Source organism: Euphorbia lathyris, chromosome 8, assembly GCF_963576675.1.
Source record: "Euphorbia lathyris chromosome 8, ddEupLath1.1, whole genome shotgun sequence".
NCBI lineage: Eukaryota > Viridiplantae > Streptophyta > Magnoliopsida > Malpighiales > Euphorbiaceae > Euphorbia > Euphorbia lathyris.
The window spans coordinates 21,765,452-21,781,433 of NC_088917.1; the positions used below are offsets into that span (position 1 = coordinate 21,765,452).

At 35.9% G+C, this 15,982-nt stretch overlaps 1 protein-coding gene across 3 annotated transcripts; it reads left to right on the forward strand.

Moving 5' to 3' along the window:
• The first annotated feature begins 979 nt into the window (after positions 1-979).
• LOC136203454 (NADPH:adrenodoxin oxidoreductase, mitochondrial) lies at positions 980-7,545 on the forward strand. 3 transcript variants are annotated; one of them, XM_065994614.1, is made up of 15 exons: positions 980-1,173; positions 2,502-2,557; positions 2,647-2,824; positions 2,923-3,027; positions 3,258-3,371; positions 3,503-3,556; positions 3,722-3,838; positions 4,087-4,196; positions 4,302-4,375; positions 5,344-5,405; positions 5,979-6,177; positions 6,419-6,479; positions 6,597-6,664; positions 6,819-6,964; positions 7,042-7,545. In XM_065994614.1, the coding sequence occupies exons 3-15, from the start codon at positions 2,714-2,716 to the stop codon at positions 7,264-7,266; spliced, it is 1,446 nt and encodes a 481-aa protein (XP_065850686.1). In that variant the 5' UTR covers positions 980-1,173; positions 2,502-2,557; positions 2,647-2,713; the 3' UTR covers positions 7,267-7,545. The 3 variants fall into 3 exon arrangements, with proteins under 3 accessions (XP_065850686.1, XP_065850685.1, XP_065850687.1); XM_065994613.1 differs by lacking the exon at positions 2,502-2,557 and having other exon boundaries at positions 981-1,173; XM_065994615.1 differs by lacking the exons at positions 980-1,173; positions 2,502-2,557 and having other exon boundaries at positions 2,788-2,824; positions 3,244-3,371.
• The last annotated feature ends 8,437 nt before the right edge of the window (positions 7,546-15,982 follow it).

The window sequence follows — 15,982 nt, forward strand, 5'->3', positions numbered from 1 at the left end:
TCCTCCATTTCTGTAGATATGTCGCATATAGTTGTTGCATTTGCGACAGGAGCAATATTGTCGCTAATGTAACAAATATTATCGCAAATGCAACAAATGTTGTCTTAAATGTAACAATATTGTCACGTTGTTGCAAATACGACAATATTATCGCAAATGCGACATTGTTGTCGCAAATGCAACAACTGTATGCGACATATCGACATAAATGGAGGAATCGGAAATAACGGGTTCAACGAGAAAGCATTCAACTAAACAATTGCGTACTTGAATAATGTGTATGTGAAATGAAGAAAAAAATACTTAAATGAACTTAAATATTGTATGAATTTGTGTATACATAATTTGTCTTTTCAAAGTATGTTTCAATTTTTCTATTATTTTTTCCAATTTGACTTTTCAAGTTTTTTTATTAGACATGTATGAAAATGCTACTCATTTTCAGGAATATATCTTTTTTCTTCATTCCAAACAATTTGTTTTAGTATTTTCATTAGATTGGTTATTAGTTTTTGGATATTTTGAATATTTTTTTATTGACATTATTTTCTTTTGCTCTTAAATATTTGATTCATGAGTCAATCGGAATTCTGATTGCGCCACTGCAAGTCACTTAAGCGTTAATGAAACCAAAATAAAAGACTAGACTTGTTCATGCGCTCATTCAACACTCACCTAAATCTACCTCTCATGGGATGAGTTTAGACATATATATTTGATAATTTAATTTTAATTAATTTTTTATATAAATATATATTCATTGAGCGGATTGAACTGTGTTGAATTTGAAAATTAAATTTGTTATGTTGATCCGGCCCGACGCGAACCCGATATAGATATAATACGAAGTAATTCAGTGTAAACCCGATTAGGTCCGGCCAGTCGATTAACATATCTCATAAAAACTAACTGAACTGAACTCTATCCAATTTATAGTTTGGTTGGATTTCTAAAATTAAATGTCGTTTTATGTCTTTGGTGTTGAGTTTTGGTCACGCAATTACCAAATTCAAACTCTAATTTCCTTTTCCTTTTCCTTTTCCTTTTCTGACCATCAGGAAACCTAACTTAACCTAATCCTCCCCTCCTTCCCTTCGTTCCTTCTCCATCTCACCGACGCCGATCATCAACACCAACCGACAACAGGCGTCAAACGTACGGCTAAGCTCTAAGGTGCGATGCGACTCTTCTTCTTCTGAGCTATTTTATGAACTGATACAGCCAAGTTTAGTTGGCAACAAATTTGCAGCTGGACTTGCAATGTTCAACATTTTACCTTTTGTCTTTCTTGATCCCCGAATTGTTTGATTTTATTTATTTTTATTCGTGACTATTCGGGTTGAGACAGCAGACAGCTATAGGAATTTTATAAACTGATATAGACAAGTTTTCCAAGAAAGTTGCAACACTAATTTTGTCTGATTTGCTAGTATGGGGAGCTAAAAGTAGCGACCAATTGAAAGGTGTTCATTGCTTGTTGAAGAAGGCCAGATAGTTGCTTAAATTGGGAAATTGGGATTCATTGTTTATAAGCAATTATTTAATTTTAATTGTTAAAGCTTATTTGCTAGTATATGGTTGGACTTTTGAACCACACATGAGATGAGAGTTGAAATTAACATGCAGCATCCAAATTTAAACTGCAATTTTGAAGTTTCTTTCTCTAAGACAATTTGATTATGTAATTTCATCCTAATAATGGTAGGGGACTAGCAGATGTGTTGATCATGTTTTTGCTCATGTTTTCAGTCAGGTTCATTAATTTAATTAAATTTGAATTCAATCATAAGTCAGGGGGTTGTTAAAATCGGGCTGTCCTTTCAATTTCGTTTGGCTGTATATTTCTCGCACTTGTTTGCTTGATTGGTATAGCATTGCCTTAGGTTAGTTATTTTAATTCTTCATTTCCATTTATAATTTATTGAAGCCATGTGCTGCTGGCTTCCTCTTACATAAGGTGGTTTCCTTTGCTCTTATATTTTTGTTCATTTACATCAGGGGTTGTCAATATGTCGATGCTAATCTTATCTTCTAAATCCACTCTGTTTTGAAATATGGAAATGCCGAACATTAAACATGATTAGTTAGGAAAACTTACAGAACAGAAGAATGAGATCACTTTCCATCCTCTGCCAAAGTCATCTCTCTGCTTAGTCTCTCTGACTAAAGCAATAGGAGGTAGGTGACAGAGATGATTGTATATATGTGCAGAAGGTGAAGAAGATGAAAGGAAATTCAAGTTTGGAAGAAATTACGTGCCTAGACTTTGATAGCATGACACGAGCATGTGTCTGGAATACTTCAATTTCATGTTAAGATTTCTGGTCTTAGTGGTTTTCATGTTTCAAATTGTTCTAATATCCCTTGTGGATATAATGGATTCAAGAAAGTTGTTACTTTCAATTTTATGATTATGAATTGTATGAATAGAAATATTTGATATAGTTGATTATAGCATGCTTATTTTGTGGATTTAGCTTATTAATCATTTAATATATCAGAATTTAGGGATTGCTCAAAACTGAACAAACTTAATCGAACCAAACCCATCTCTTAGGTTTGTCTCTAATAATCAGTTCGGTTCTATTTTTCCTTGAATCAAATCAACCGCCCATTGCTCGCCCCTAATAGTTCTATGTTTTCCAGGTTGCAACTTTCTCTTCTATATAACTCGAGCTTCCGCTCGTTCTTCTTCCACCAACAAGAGAATACAATGTATCAAGCAAGAACATGGTTGTCAAGAAGCATCTCAAATCTTTCCTCTCATCCTCTACGTGTCTGTGTGGTTGGGAGTGGTCCTGCTGGCTTCTATACTGCTGAAAAAGTAATTTTTTTTTTTTTTTATCAAAATTTTTGTAATGTTCAATTCTTTGAGATTTGTCCCATTGATGTGATTTCTTCGCATGTAAATTGCAATATCAGATGTTGAAGGTGCATCAAGAGGCAGAAGTTGATATCATTGATCGATTGCCGACACCATTTGGATTAGTACGCTCCGGTGTTGCACCTGATCACCCGGAAACAAAGGTGGGAATTTATCTTCTTAACCATGTGTGCAGAGTTTGGTTTCTTCAGCTTTCTCTTAATTAGCAACCGCAGAATGTTAAATTCGCCATTTTAGGGGCAATATCCCATTGTTGTATGCCCTGGCCAAAATTGATGTGCAGTGTAAAAGTTGGAAATATAGTCTTTGAAAATTATAAAAATGTTGAACAATTATCTTATTTAAGCTTATTTTACCAGAAAACTTGCAACAGATTGTGATAAACCAGTTTTCAAGAGTTATGCAACATGAGCGATGCTCGTTTTTCGGGAATGTCACTCTTGGTTCATCCGTTTCACTACCTGAGCTTCGTGAGCTGTATCATGTAGTAAGTCTTTCTGCTCGATAAGACTGTTACTGAACTAGTGGTTTCCATTTGCATATATATATATATATATATATATATAATTTTCTTAATTTATTTGCCAAAGGCTAACTTATGAAAATGTAATCAAACAGGTTGTCCTTGCATACGGTGCTGAAAGTGATAGAGCTCTCGGTATTCCAGGAGAAGTATGTTTCATAAAAATATGTTATGTTTTTTCTTAAGTATACAGAGGCTCAACATATGTATATATGTCTGTTGATATTACGCCTATTGCTTAATATTTTTGGCCATATGGTGGTTATGGCTGTAGATAGATGTTTCAGTTTTTTTTGTGCACTTATTTTTGGCAGGATTTGTTGGGGGTACACTCGGCTAGAGAATTTGTCTGGTGGTATAATGGGCACCCAGATTGCAATAGCCTGAATCCTGATTTGAAGAGCACTGATACAGCTGTTATCCTGGGTCAAGTAAGCTCATGTTTCAATGATGAGAATCTAGCTTAAGAATGTTATTGTGATTTATGAGTAATTAGTAAGTTCATCAAATTGTAGATTTCATTGATTTACTTACGTGTTGAGTTAATGTCATAATTAAAGGTTCTAAAACCAAGTTTCGTTCTTACTCTCATATGTAGCTCTTGATGAAGTATTTGTTGCACAAACATTTATCTGACTTCAAAGTAAATGACTAAATGATCAACACTGTCTTCTTGTAGGGAAATGTAGCTCTTGATGTTGCTCGTATCCTTCTAAGGCCAACAGCAGAATTGGCAAGTACTGATATTGCCTTCCATGCTTTAACTGCTTTGGAGCAAAGCTCTATAAGGTTTTTACTTTTTTCTTTTGTGTTGTGGTCATTTGATATTGAACAGATGGATCACGTGCTCCTTTTACAAGGTTTTCCTATCTTATAGTTTGATTATCATCACAGGAAAGTGTATTTAGTTGGAAGACGAGGACCAGTCCAAGCTGCTTGTACTGCGAAAGAGTTACGAGAAATTCTTGGTAGTTTTTATCACCTTTTCAAACTTGTCAACACCAATTGTATATTTGTTTTCGTTACTTCTCGAAATGCATTATTGTAGATGTTTGAAAGTAGTGCTTTTGTTATTTTTATCAAAGGATTTAGGTGTTCCACGTTTTAACCATTGTACTGATTTTTATATATGGATAAGGAATTTTATCATCGTTTTACCTGAAATTATATTATGGATGTGGTTTTCCAAATTACAACTATCCATGCTGTTTGATTTTCTCATGACATGTAAATCCGTAAGTATTTTATCATGGTTCTGTTTTTACTGTTGGTTATTTCGGCTTTGAGCTTGGCCAGATATTCTACTGTTTATTTTCTTCTTGTTTGGATCTTTCATTAAGCCTTGGCGCAACGGTAAACGTTGTTGTCGTGTGACCAAGAGGTCACGGGTTCGAGTCTTAGGAGCGGCCTCTTGCTAAATAAATTGGCAGGGGAAGGCTTGCCCCCAGTACACCCTTGTGGTGGGACCCCTCCCCGGACCCTCGCTCAGCGGGGACGCGTAGTGCGACCGGGCCGCCCTTTGGATCTTTCATTAAGAGGGCGAGCCTTGGCGCAACGGTAAATGTTGTTGTCGTGTGACCAAGAGGTCACGGGTTCGAGTCTTAGGAGCGGCCTCTTGCTAAATAAATTGTCACGGGAAGGCTTGCCCCCAGTACACCCTTGTGGTGGGATCCCTCCCTGGACCCTCGCTCAGCGGAGACGCGTAGTGCGACCGGGCCGCCCTTTTTTTGGATCTTTCATTAGTAAACACTCCTTATTTCCTCCATTGTTATTGCTGTTGATTGATTTTTTCTTGTGCGATATCTATCATATTTACTGTTTCATTTGTTTTTATAATCATTCTATGTATTCGTTGTTTATGATTATTTGAAATCTGACATGTTTGAGTCAATTTTTCTTGTTGCATAACCTGACTAATTGTACAATTTCATTTCAGGCATTAAAGACTTGTATATTCACATTAAGGAACTTGATTTAGTTAAAAGCCCTGAAGACGAGGTAGATTTATGTCAATTCATTCTTACATATTGGACTGTAATGATTATTTTTTATAGTGGGTTTTTCGCTCCTTTTGTCTACTTTACAAGTTTTCTGGTTTCTGCAATATGAATTAATTCCAATTGGGTGTCCATGAATGATCAGAAACCTCTTTATATGGTCATTATATGCCTCAAAGCCTTCAATTTGTTCACCCACGATATTAATATGGTCAATGGTGAACAGAGCATTGCCTAGTTAAGGCATTGCTGTCGGTGAAACCAATTAATCGGTTAGCCGATATTGGTGTTTTTGTTGAAAAACCTCGTGGGGTTAACGAAATGTCATTAGCTCCGTATTACCTCTTCTGCTTAACGTCTTTGATTAGAACCAACTATGGTGGAAGAATTTTCAAAGCATTGTTGGGCAATGAGATCGTTTTCATATAATACTTTCTACAATAGGTCCAGCTGTGTTCTAGAAATCAACTAAATTAAATAGCTTCCTAATTTAGGATTACATCTTTTGTATTTTTTAGCATCTAGTATTCTATTGATGTTCTTTTATGTATCATTCTGTTGCTTCCTGACAAAGGAAGAGCTGAAAAATAATAGAATCAAGAGAAGGGTTCATGAGTTGCTCTCCAAGGCTGCCGCATCAGGGCCCTCCCGTCCGAGTTCAGGTCAACGAGAACTGCACTTTGTTTTCTTCCGGAAACCTGAAAGATTTCTAGATTCAGATGGCAAGAGTGGCCATGTTACAGGCGTGCAGTTTGAGAAGACTGTTGTGAAAGGTACGTCACTCTCTATGGTGGATTGGTCTTCAGGGTAGTGTTCACTTCTAATTGTTGGATGTTGGTGCTTTCCAGTAGCAAGAAACCATGGTCCGACTATATTGTTGCTGGTGTCAGATTCATCATGAAAATATTTGAACTGTTAATAAAACGGATGAGCTTGTTACAAGTGTCACTAGTAATCTAAACAGCTATGGTATTTCAAATGCTGATACTATGCTCGCTTTCTCTATTTCTATAGGTGTTGGTCCTGGGAAGCAGGTTGCAGTAGGTACTGGAGATTACGAGGACCTTGATTGCGGGTAATTATTTATACATCATCTTTAAGCCTCGAGTATTTTCATGTTTCCGAATCCATTATATTGTTGCTGGGACGATCAACTAATTATGTTGTTACATACAACTTCTGCTACTCATAGGATGGTGCTAAAAAGCATTGGTTATAAATCAGTACCAGTTGATGGCGTACCCTTCGACCATCAGAAAGGTAATTAGACCATTAGAGTTCATCTACCATATAGCACTAGAACTGGAACTATTTCGGCGGTGAAGCTGCATAACAATGTGTTATGCTGTTTGTCAAAATGTTTCACTTCTGAGTCGCTTCCACGTTTTGAATTTGACAAATTGTGTGTTTCCAGGCGTTGTTCCAAATACGAGCGGCCGAGTTGTTAGTGATGCTTCAGGAGATGAAACATCAGTAGAGAGGGGGTTGTATGTATGTGGGTGGTTGAAGAGGGGACCGACAGGGATTATTGCTACGAACCTCTATTGCGCTGAAGAAACTGTACGTTTTCTCGTATTTCATAGATTATCAGTTGTTAAATTTACAGTTTGTTGATGAATTGTTCAATGTGATGAAAGGTTGCGAGCATGTCGGAAGACATTCGAGAAGGAAAACTTGAGGCGATGCCCAAGGCCGGTAGAGAGGGACTCGTCGAGGTACTTGATAATAGAAATATTAGGATTGTACCATACAGTGGATGGGAAAAGATTGATTCTGCAGAAAGAAAGCTTGGGAGTCTGAGGTTCAAAACGAGAGAAAAATGGACTTCATGGGAGGACTTGCTCAATCCTGCAACAGAATGATCTTCAGAATTCTTCTCCTCTTCCTTTACTTTTATTTATATTGATTTCAATTATAACACATGCCGGGGGTTTTGTTTCGGTCTTATCCTTCAAATCGTATACCGAATGGGGGTATAAGAGGGATGAATAACCTGAGATGGGGAAGTCCATTTTATCTCCCAAATCAATGTTACGTAGTTTAAGTATGGATAATAATATAGTGAATGTATTATTTCATTATTATCCCTATTTGTATTTGTAAGTGCATTATATGTACTTCGTTAGGGGCGCTTGTCTTGATCCTGAATAACTAAATTAAATTTGGCAAAATTTACCTAATACAATTTATATGACTTAATAAATTATAAATTTGGCAAAAATAAAATTGATTAGGTTTTTAAACTTATAAAGTGTCTTATTAGCCTTCAAACTTTGTTAAAGTGATATAATTAACCTTCTAATATCCACATGTCAGATTAAGAGAAAATTTGGATAAATTGAAATGTATGTTATTTTAAGCAGTGTTAGAATAAGAGAAAATTTGGATAAATTGAAATGTATGTTACTTTAAGCAAGTTTAAGAGTTAATACATCATTGTAAAAAAATTCAGAGGGTCAATAGGTCACTTTAAATATGTAAATTTAGGGTCAATCGAGCCTTTTGATATGTTAAGCCCAATTGATAATAACTAACTTTCATTAGCCCATACTAGTGTGTATATTGGGCATAGGTCGGGTCCGAACCAGATCTAATAGAATTTTATACTAAATTATTTTGTTGAAATCTAATCTAGTCTGTATTATATTTATATTGGCTCGGGCTGGGCTGAGCTAAGATAAAAAAAAATTGATTTCCAAGTTTAACCGAGCTCGTTAAACTAATATATATTATTAAAAATTTAATTAAAAATAAAATAAAACTATAATATAAAAACCTATATTATATGTATATATATTTTTTGAGGAAATATATATATTTTACTTTATAAAATATTTTTGGTTATATAAAATTATTTTTTGTTGGGTTTTATTGAATTATTAACTAAAATTTTAATTTGTTGCATTTTTATTTCTATATTATAGTTTTATTTTATTTTTAATATAATATGAGTTTTGATATCCGCAACTCTAAGGGCTACATATAAGCATTAAATGTGTATATTAATCTAACTAATTTTTAATGTTTAATTATTTTTAATCATATTTAATATACATTGAAACACTAAATATACATTGAAAATTAGTGAGAATATATTAATTCTCCTTTGATAAAAGGCAATAATTCAATAATATACATTGAAATAACAAATATACCTTGAAAATTAGTAAAATTAATATACACATTTAATACTTATATGCATCCCTTACGGCTGCATATATCAAAACCCATAAAATATATATCATATAAGAGTGGGCCAGATCGGGTTAGGCTCGGGATTTTGAGACAAATCCCAAGCCTAATGCATTCTATATTTGGGCTTGAGCGGGTTCGGACCAAGCCGGACCAATGCTTAAATATACCTATTCAAGTCCAACCCATAAAATGCGAGTTTGAATAGGCTGGACGAGCCAACAAGCTCATGAACAATATATACCTATTAAAGTGGGAAAAAATGAGGAAAACCCTAATGTAAAATATCTAACAAAATAATAAAAATGAAATAAAAGTAATATATATAAAATATAAGGCCTGATTGGGTTGGGATTGGGCTCGGGTTTCTAAGCTAAATCTCAAGCCCAACAGATTTTAAATATGGGTTCGAACGAATTCGAGAACAAAGCTAATCCTCAAATATACATGTCCAAATCCAATTCATAAGAGGGTGGCCTGAGCGGACCAATGAGCTCCTAAACATGTCTAATTACGGTTCTCATTTCAGATAAATTTGAAATTAATAAAGAGTCCACTTCTCTTCATATTTCAATTCTATAAATAGTTTGATTATGCATATGCTAATTTCTTAAATTAGTAATTTTTTCCCACCTTCCTCCATAATAGATTAAAAATAATTTCCACATTAAAACCATTTTTTGGCATATAAATGTTGTATATGCTAATCAAATCGGGTTTTGAATAAATGCATTGTGTCGTGTATATGTTACATATACGATTTCAAACAAAAATAAACCAATTTGATTCATTTCTCTCATAAATCAAACCAAGGTCGAATCGACATAAATCATCTAAAATACCCATGGATTAAAAATTCATATTTTTCGGCATATATATTATACGGAGATTTAAGTGGAATTTTAATGCAGTAATTATTATTTTGTATATGTTATATACACAATAAAAAACTAAAAAATTAATTAATTCAAGATGTTTGAATCCTTAAAAATTCAAACCAAGTCAAATTGTCGCAAAAAACACCATTTTGACCAATTCATAAAGCACTTAAAATATTTCGCATAAAAATTCATATTTTTTTTGGTACATGTGTTATATATGAAAATTATATTGAACTCTAACATATTGAAATTTATTGTGTATATGTTATATATGCAATTCCAAATTAAAATAGATAAGTGATATGGATTATTATCTTACATCAAAACTCATACCTGAAGCATAAGTGATATGGATTATTATCCGTAAATTATTCAGTTACGTAATTCGACCTAGGATGTTATGTTATAATCACACACAAGGTTATATAATTTAATAAAATTTTGTTAATAATCTTTGAAATATGACAATCGTGTTTTTGAAATTCTCAAAATACAAATTTAGATGTAGGATTATCTTATAATAGTGTATACGATAAAGGTATTTGAGTATAAAAGAGAACGTGATCACATTTTGATAATTTTTGAGATTATCCATACACACTTAATTTCTTAACTTAACATGTAAGGTTATGTAATAACCATGCATACAATTATTAAATTCAAGGTGTACGTGTTTCAAAAATTACTCAAATATTCAACTTGTACTGATTTTCAAAGCAAACAAGTAGTAAATTCCCATCACTACAGTATTGATTTATCAGATGGGATAGAATGCGATTACATCTCTTTTCTACACGTACCCGGATAACGAACCCAAATCTCTTCGCATACCATCTTTACCAAAATTACCTTAAATAAGAAAGTAAACAAAAAAGGTGTCTAGTTATACCTACATAGGCGCCTCAAGTTCCAACACGGATAAACTTGTCAAAAGAGGCTTTGCCCCATCTAAAAGGGAGAAAACTATAGGCATCAATGAAAGAGCGTGCGAAGACCTATCTCGAGCACGCCTTGCGCATCGCGGACACGGACGCCAAATTGTATTGTGTTGCACATATAGATGTGCATATATGTAATTAACTATTTTATTGGGCTCCAACCAATGATGAATTTAAAGGAGGGCTTTAGCACCCAGTAGTGATCGAAAAAACTCCATTAAAGCTTTGTATAACTTTTTTTAGGGAAAATTATAAAAATAATGCACGTGGTTTGCCAATTTACAAAGAGGGGCATGTGGTTTAAAAGTTTGCAAATAGATGTATGTGGTATGATTTAATTTACAAAACAAAGTATTTCAAATTCCACTATTAAGTTCTTATTACAACTGATGACATTTTTATCTTAAAAAAATTCATTCTTACATGTCGATAAAACACGGTCCCTTCCTAAAAACCCAGCTTCCTAAATCGAAACCATAAATCATATGGTGAAAATTTTACGTAATTTCACAGTTTAGAAACTAAATTTATATTTAAGTTCATTTTATATGGCTGTAGTTTAATTTTTGGGTATATGAATTAGTAAATATAATTTGAAAAATAAAATAAAAATTTAATTGGTTCTAATCAGAAGTTAACAACGTAATTTGAAATACATTGTTTTGTAAATTAAATCATACTACCGACCTCTATTTATAAACTTTTAAACCATACACTTCTATTTGCAAATTAGTCAAACCACATACATTATTTTTGTACTTTTATATATATATATATATATAAAGCACGTAAAAAATATCAATTGAACACTCATTGACCACTAATGAGCACCCGGTGAAGCAACAAAACCAAACGATGGGAGGAAGAGACCGCGACACAAGATTATTTTTGGTTGGGCATTTTAGGGTTAGGTTTACATATTTCAATTTGGGGGAAAAAGATATAAGATAAGGTAAAGGCTATGTTTACTTTGTTTTTGACAAAGTAAGCCTTACTTTGTGTATTTTCACAATTGGATGAATTTTATACTCTATCATCCAATTGTGAAAATAACCAAGTAAGGTTTACTTTGTAAAAAACAAAGTCACCATAAGTTAAACAAAGTACTCATTTTAGGGTTAGGTTCACATATTTTAATTTGGGGAAAAAAGAAGATATAAGTTAAACAAAGTGTTCTAAACGCATTTTAATTATTAAAGTATGATAAGTTCATTATGTTTTTACTTAATTTTTTGAATAGGTCCTTTATATTATTATAATGTTATTAAATTTCATTTTCGTTGACTCTTTAGTTCATTCATTTTTTTGTACATGAAATTACAAAATAACCCTTGATTATATAAATAAAAACTTATAGTTTAATTTTTTAAATTTAATTAAAGTTTAATTTTTTTTTTTAGGAAAGTTGAATTTGTATTACTAAATAGCTAGATTACATATATCTTGTAAATAACAATGGGATATTTCATCCGGTACCTCCTCTACAAGGATAACCGTGTCATCAAGATTTCGCCCCCATCTAGCTAGTTCATGTGCCACCTTATTACCATCTCGTTTTGTATGCACGAGCTCTATCCTTTGAAAATCCAAGGCTAGCACCTTTATGTCCATAATCAGCATTGATCCTACACCATTTGCAACCGAAGCTCCATTTACTGCTTCTACAATATTTGAGCTGTCAGTTTCAAGTATGATGTTGCGCCAGCCTCCGTCACGTGCCAGCTCCAGAGCCCAGATTGCAGCCTGCAATTCTGCCGTTTCAGCACTAAGGCTGGCCTCATTTCGCTTCGCGACCGACAGCAAAACAACACCCTCCGAATCACGGATAATTACAACAATTCCGCCTGGACCCTCCTCCGTCCATGCTGCATCGGAGTTGATTTTAATTATCCCCATCCCCGGCGCCCGCCAGACGATAGCCTCCGCAGGATCAGCGCTGCTACTTCCACGATCATTTTTCGATTTCTGTAATATCAGCATCCATTCCTGTCTCATCTCCTCCGCTCTCTGCAAAATATCATAATCAGGGCTGATATCCTTTTGGTGCACTCTTTGGTTTCGAACATACCATATAAGCCAAACCACAGTTACAGTTAATTCAATCCGTTCCCTGTTTTCGTAGCCTCTGATATGTTCAAACCATTCTCTTATACTCAGTACCTCAGCCTTCCATCTGCGGTCCTGTCCGAACAACCTCTTCCAAAATTTTCTAGTTTTAGGACACTGAACTACCAAATGCATAGCGTTTTCGTTCGGTACTCCGCACCTGATACATTGTAACGGTGTGGTGACCCCCCTCCCTCGCAGCTTGTCAAACGTGGGTAGCGTATCCTTACATAGCCTCCAAACAAAGTGTTTAATTTTAGATAGTACGTTGAGCCGCCATATCCAGCTCCATTCTTCCAATTTGTTTGCAGACTCCGATGCCCTACATTCCTCGCTTGCTCGGATTTGCTCAGCAAGGAAATAAACGGATTTGACAGAGAAAGTTTCGGACTTTGTTTCTGACCAGTTCCGTTCATCTCCGGGTCGACGCTAGCTAATGGGGATTTTTTCAATTGCTGCAGCCTTGTCTCTGCTAAATAATCAGCGAGTTGAAGTCCGATTACATTGGTTTGTTTCCGCACAGATGAGACTATCTATTGTGTTGCAACCCACTTCATCTAGTTTTGTCACTGGTTTTTTGGAATTTAAATCTAGTACCCAATTATCTTTACAAATGTCAATTTGTTGTTCGTTGCCTACCTTCCAGCACATCCCCTTTTTTTTTTATCAATTCTCGAGCTTTGATCAAACCCTTCCACACGAAGTTGTCATTGCTTCTGCCTCTTGCTTGCATAAATACTGAGTTTGGGAAATATTTGCCTTTAAATATCCTTGCACATAGCTAGAGGGCTGTGTTGTTAATTTCCATGCTTGCTTTGCCACCATCGCCAAGTTAAATGATTCGAACCACCAAAATCCCAGCCCGCCTTCCTTTCTAGCTTTGCACAAGGCATCCCAGGACAGCCAATGGATGACCCACTTCTCAGAGGTACCACCCCACCAGAACCGTCCGATTAGGCTTTGGATCTCCCTGCAAAAAAGATTAGGGAACAATAAAGCACGATAATAAATATTGCGGTATAGATTGGGCAACCGCCTTGATCAGAATCTCCTTTCCACCACTCAACAGCAGCCGCTCTCCATAGCCTTTAATTCTCTCGCTCAATCTTTCAAGTAGGAACTGAAATACTGCTTTTTTGGATCTTCCGATAGTAGTCGGCATGCCTAGATACTTTGGAAACTGGCCGACCTCTTGTACACCAAGTGTCTGAATGATCTGATCCGTCCTTTCCCTACTTACACCTCCACTGAATGAGATATCTGACTCCTCATAATTGATCATTTGTCTAGAGGCTCTCTCATACTTTTCCAGAATCATTTTAACCACCTTTCCTTCTTCATTAGTCGCTCTACCAAATATTAATGAGTCATCTGCAAATAGTAAGTGGCTAATTTTGGGGCATCTTCTTCCGGCTTTTATTCTGTGTAGCTTCCGACTCTGGTTTGCCAAATGTAGCTGCGCAGAAAGTCCTTCTACACAGATCACGAATAGATACGGTGACAGAGGGTCCCCTTGCCGGATTCCCCTTGTCGGAGTCACAAAGCCACTGGGCTTTCCATTCACTAGGAAAGAGAAAGAATATGATTTAACACAGGCCATGATCAGCTTGATAAAGTTTGGGGGATAACCCATTTTAGCCAGCATTTTCTCCAAAAAGGACCACTCAAGTTTGTCATATGCCTTACTCATATCCAACTTAAATGCAAATGCTCCTTTCTTACCTTTTAGCCGTTTTTTCATGGAATGGAATACTTCAAACGCAATTAATGTGTTGTCTGTAATTGCTTTACCAGGTACAAAAGCACTTTGGTTTTCACATATCACTTCACTCAGAGTGTGTTTTAATCTATTTGCCAGAACCTTCGCCAAAACTTTGTAAAGCACGTTACAGAGGCTAATAGGCCTCAGGTCCTGAACCTGGGTGGGGTTGTTTACTTTTGGTATCAGCGTGATATAAGTATGATTTAAATTACCCGGCATGATACCACTATTAAGGAATTGTAGAGCCATTGCAATAACATCAACCCCAACGATATCCCAATAAGTTTGATAAAATAAAAAAGGCATACCGTCAGGGCTAGGTGCTTTGTCCGGGTGAATTTGGAATACATCACATTTTATCTCCTCTACAATGAATGGCTGATTAAGATTTTCAATGCTATCCTCAGACAGGGTACATCGCACGACCTCAAGAAATTCATCTTCCCCTTGGACTTGCCCTACACTGAACATATCTTTGAAATATGATTCGATTACTTACCCAATTCCATCCTCAGACTCAACCCAAATCCCTTGATCATTCTGCAGCTATCTAATTTTGTTCACATTTCGCCTACTGGAAGCTTGTGCATGAAAGAAACCAGAATTTCTATCGCCTTCCCGTAGCCATGTCACTCTAGCCCGCTGCTTCCACATAATTTCTTCCTTGGCCTGTAGTTCCGCCAACCTTTCTTGTATCAATTGCTGCTCCTCAGCACTTTCACTGCTATGACTCGTTTTCTGTAGGTTTAGTAGTTGACTAGATGCCTGCTGGATTTGTTTAGCAATGTTTCCAACTGTATTCTGATTCCAGCTCGATAACAAAGTTGCCCACTGTTGAACCCTTGCTTCAATATCACTACCGTTTTCCCCACGGAGCCATGCGCTTTCCACAACCTCACTACAGGTGCTCTCCCTCAGCCACATTTTCTCAAATTTGAATTGGCGCACTCGGCCTCCCGTTCTTACTCGTTCTGCTTCTGTTTTAACAAGAATTAGGCAGTGATCAGACCCAAATCTTGTTAAGTGATTAACTCTATAATGAGGGAAGATGTCCTGCCATGCTTGGTCACTAGTAAATTTGTCTAAACGCTCCATTATTAATCCATGTTGCTATCTCCCATTAGACCAGGTATACTGTGGACCCGCAAAGCCTAGATCATGCAATCTGCAGTCTTGAAGGCAGTCAGAGAAAGCAACCATCTTATTCCACTCCTTTTCTCGCCCCCAACTTTCTCAAACGGGTAAAGGATCTTATTGAAATCACCAAACACTAGTAGTGGGTATGTGTGGAGTTCTGACAAATGCCTGAGTAACTCCCACGTACGGTACTTTTTTGTCTCCTCGGGCCAACCATAGCACCCTACCCCCCTCCATATCACCTCATTATCCCTGTTTCTGACAAAGAAGTATATACAGTGATCCCCATAATTCTTTATCTCTACTATAAGGTCCTTCCTCCAAGCTAAAAGTAAACCTCCTCTCCTTCCCCTTGGCTGAACGCTGAATATTTCAAAGTTGCTGTAAAAAAAATTCAACCCTGCAAGATCATTGTCAAATGCTTTTGTTTCCATCAAGAACACTATATCGGGGCAGCTTTCCCTTAATTGTTTTTGAAGGGCACAGAATGCACGCGGACTCCCCAACCCTCGCACATTCCAGCTGAAGATTTTCATAACTCCGGGTGGGACCTGAAAGTAAA

Coding starts and splice junctions, on each gene's coding strand:
- LOC136203454 (XM_065994614.1), top strand. CDS start 2,714: ATGTATCAAGCAAGAACATGGTTGTCAAGAAGCATCTCAAATCTTTCC. Junction 2,825..2,922: donor GCTTCTATACTGCTGAAAAA/GTAATTTTTTTT, acceptor TTGCAATATCAG/ATGTTGAAGGTGCATCAAGA. Junction 6,178..6,418: donor TGAGAAGACTGTTGTGAAAG/GTACGTCACTCT, acceptor CTATTTCTATAG/GTGTTGGTCCTGGGAAGCAG.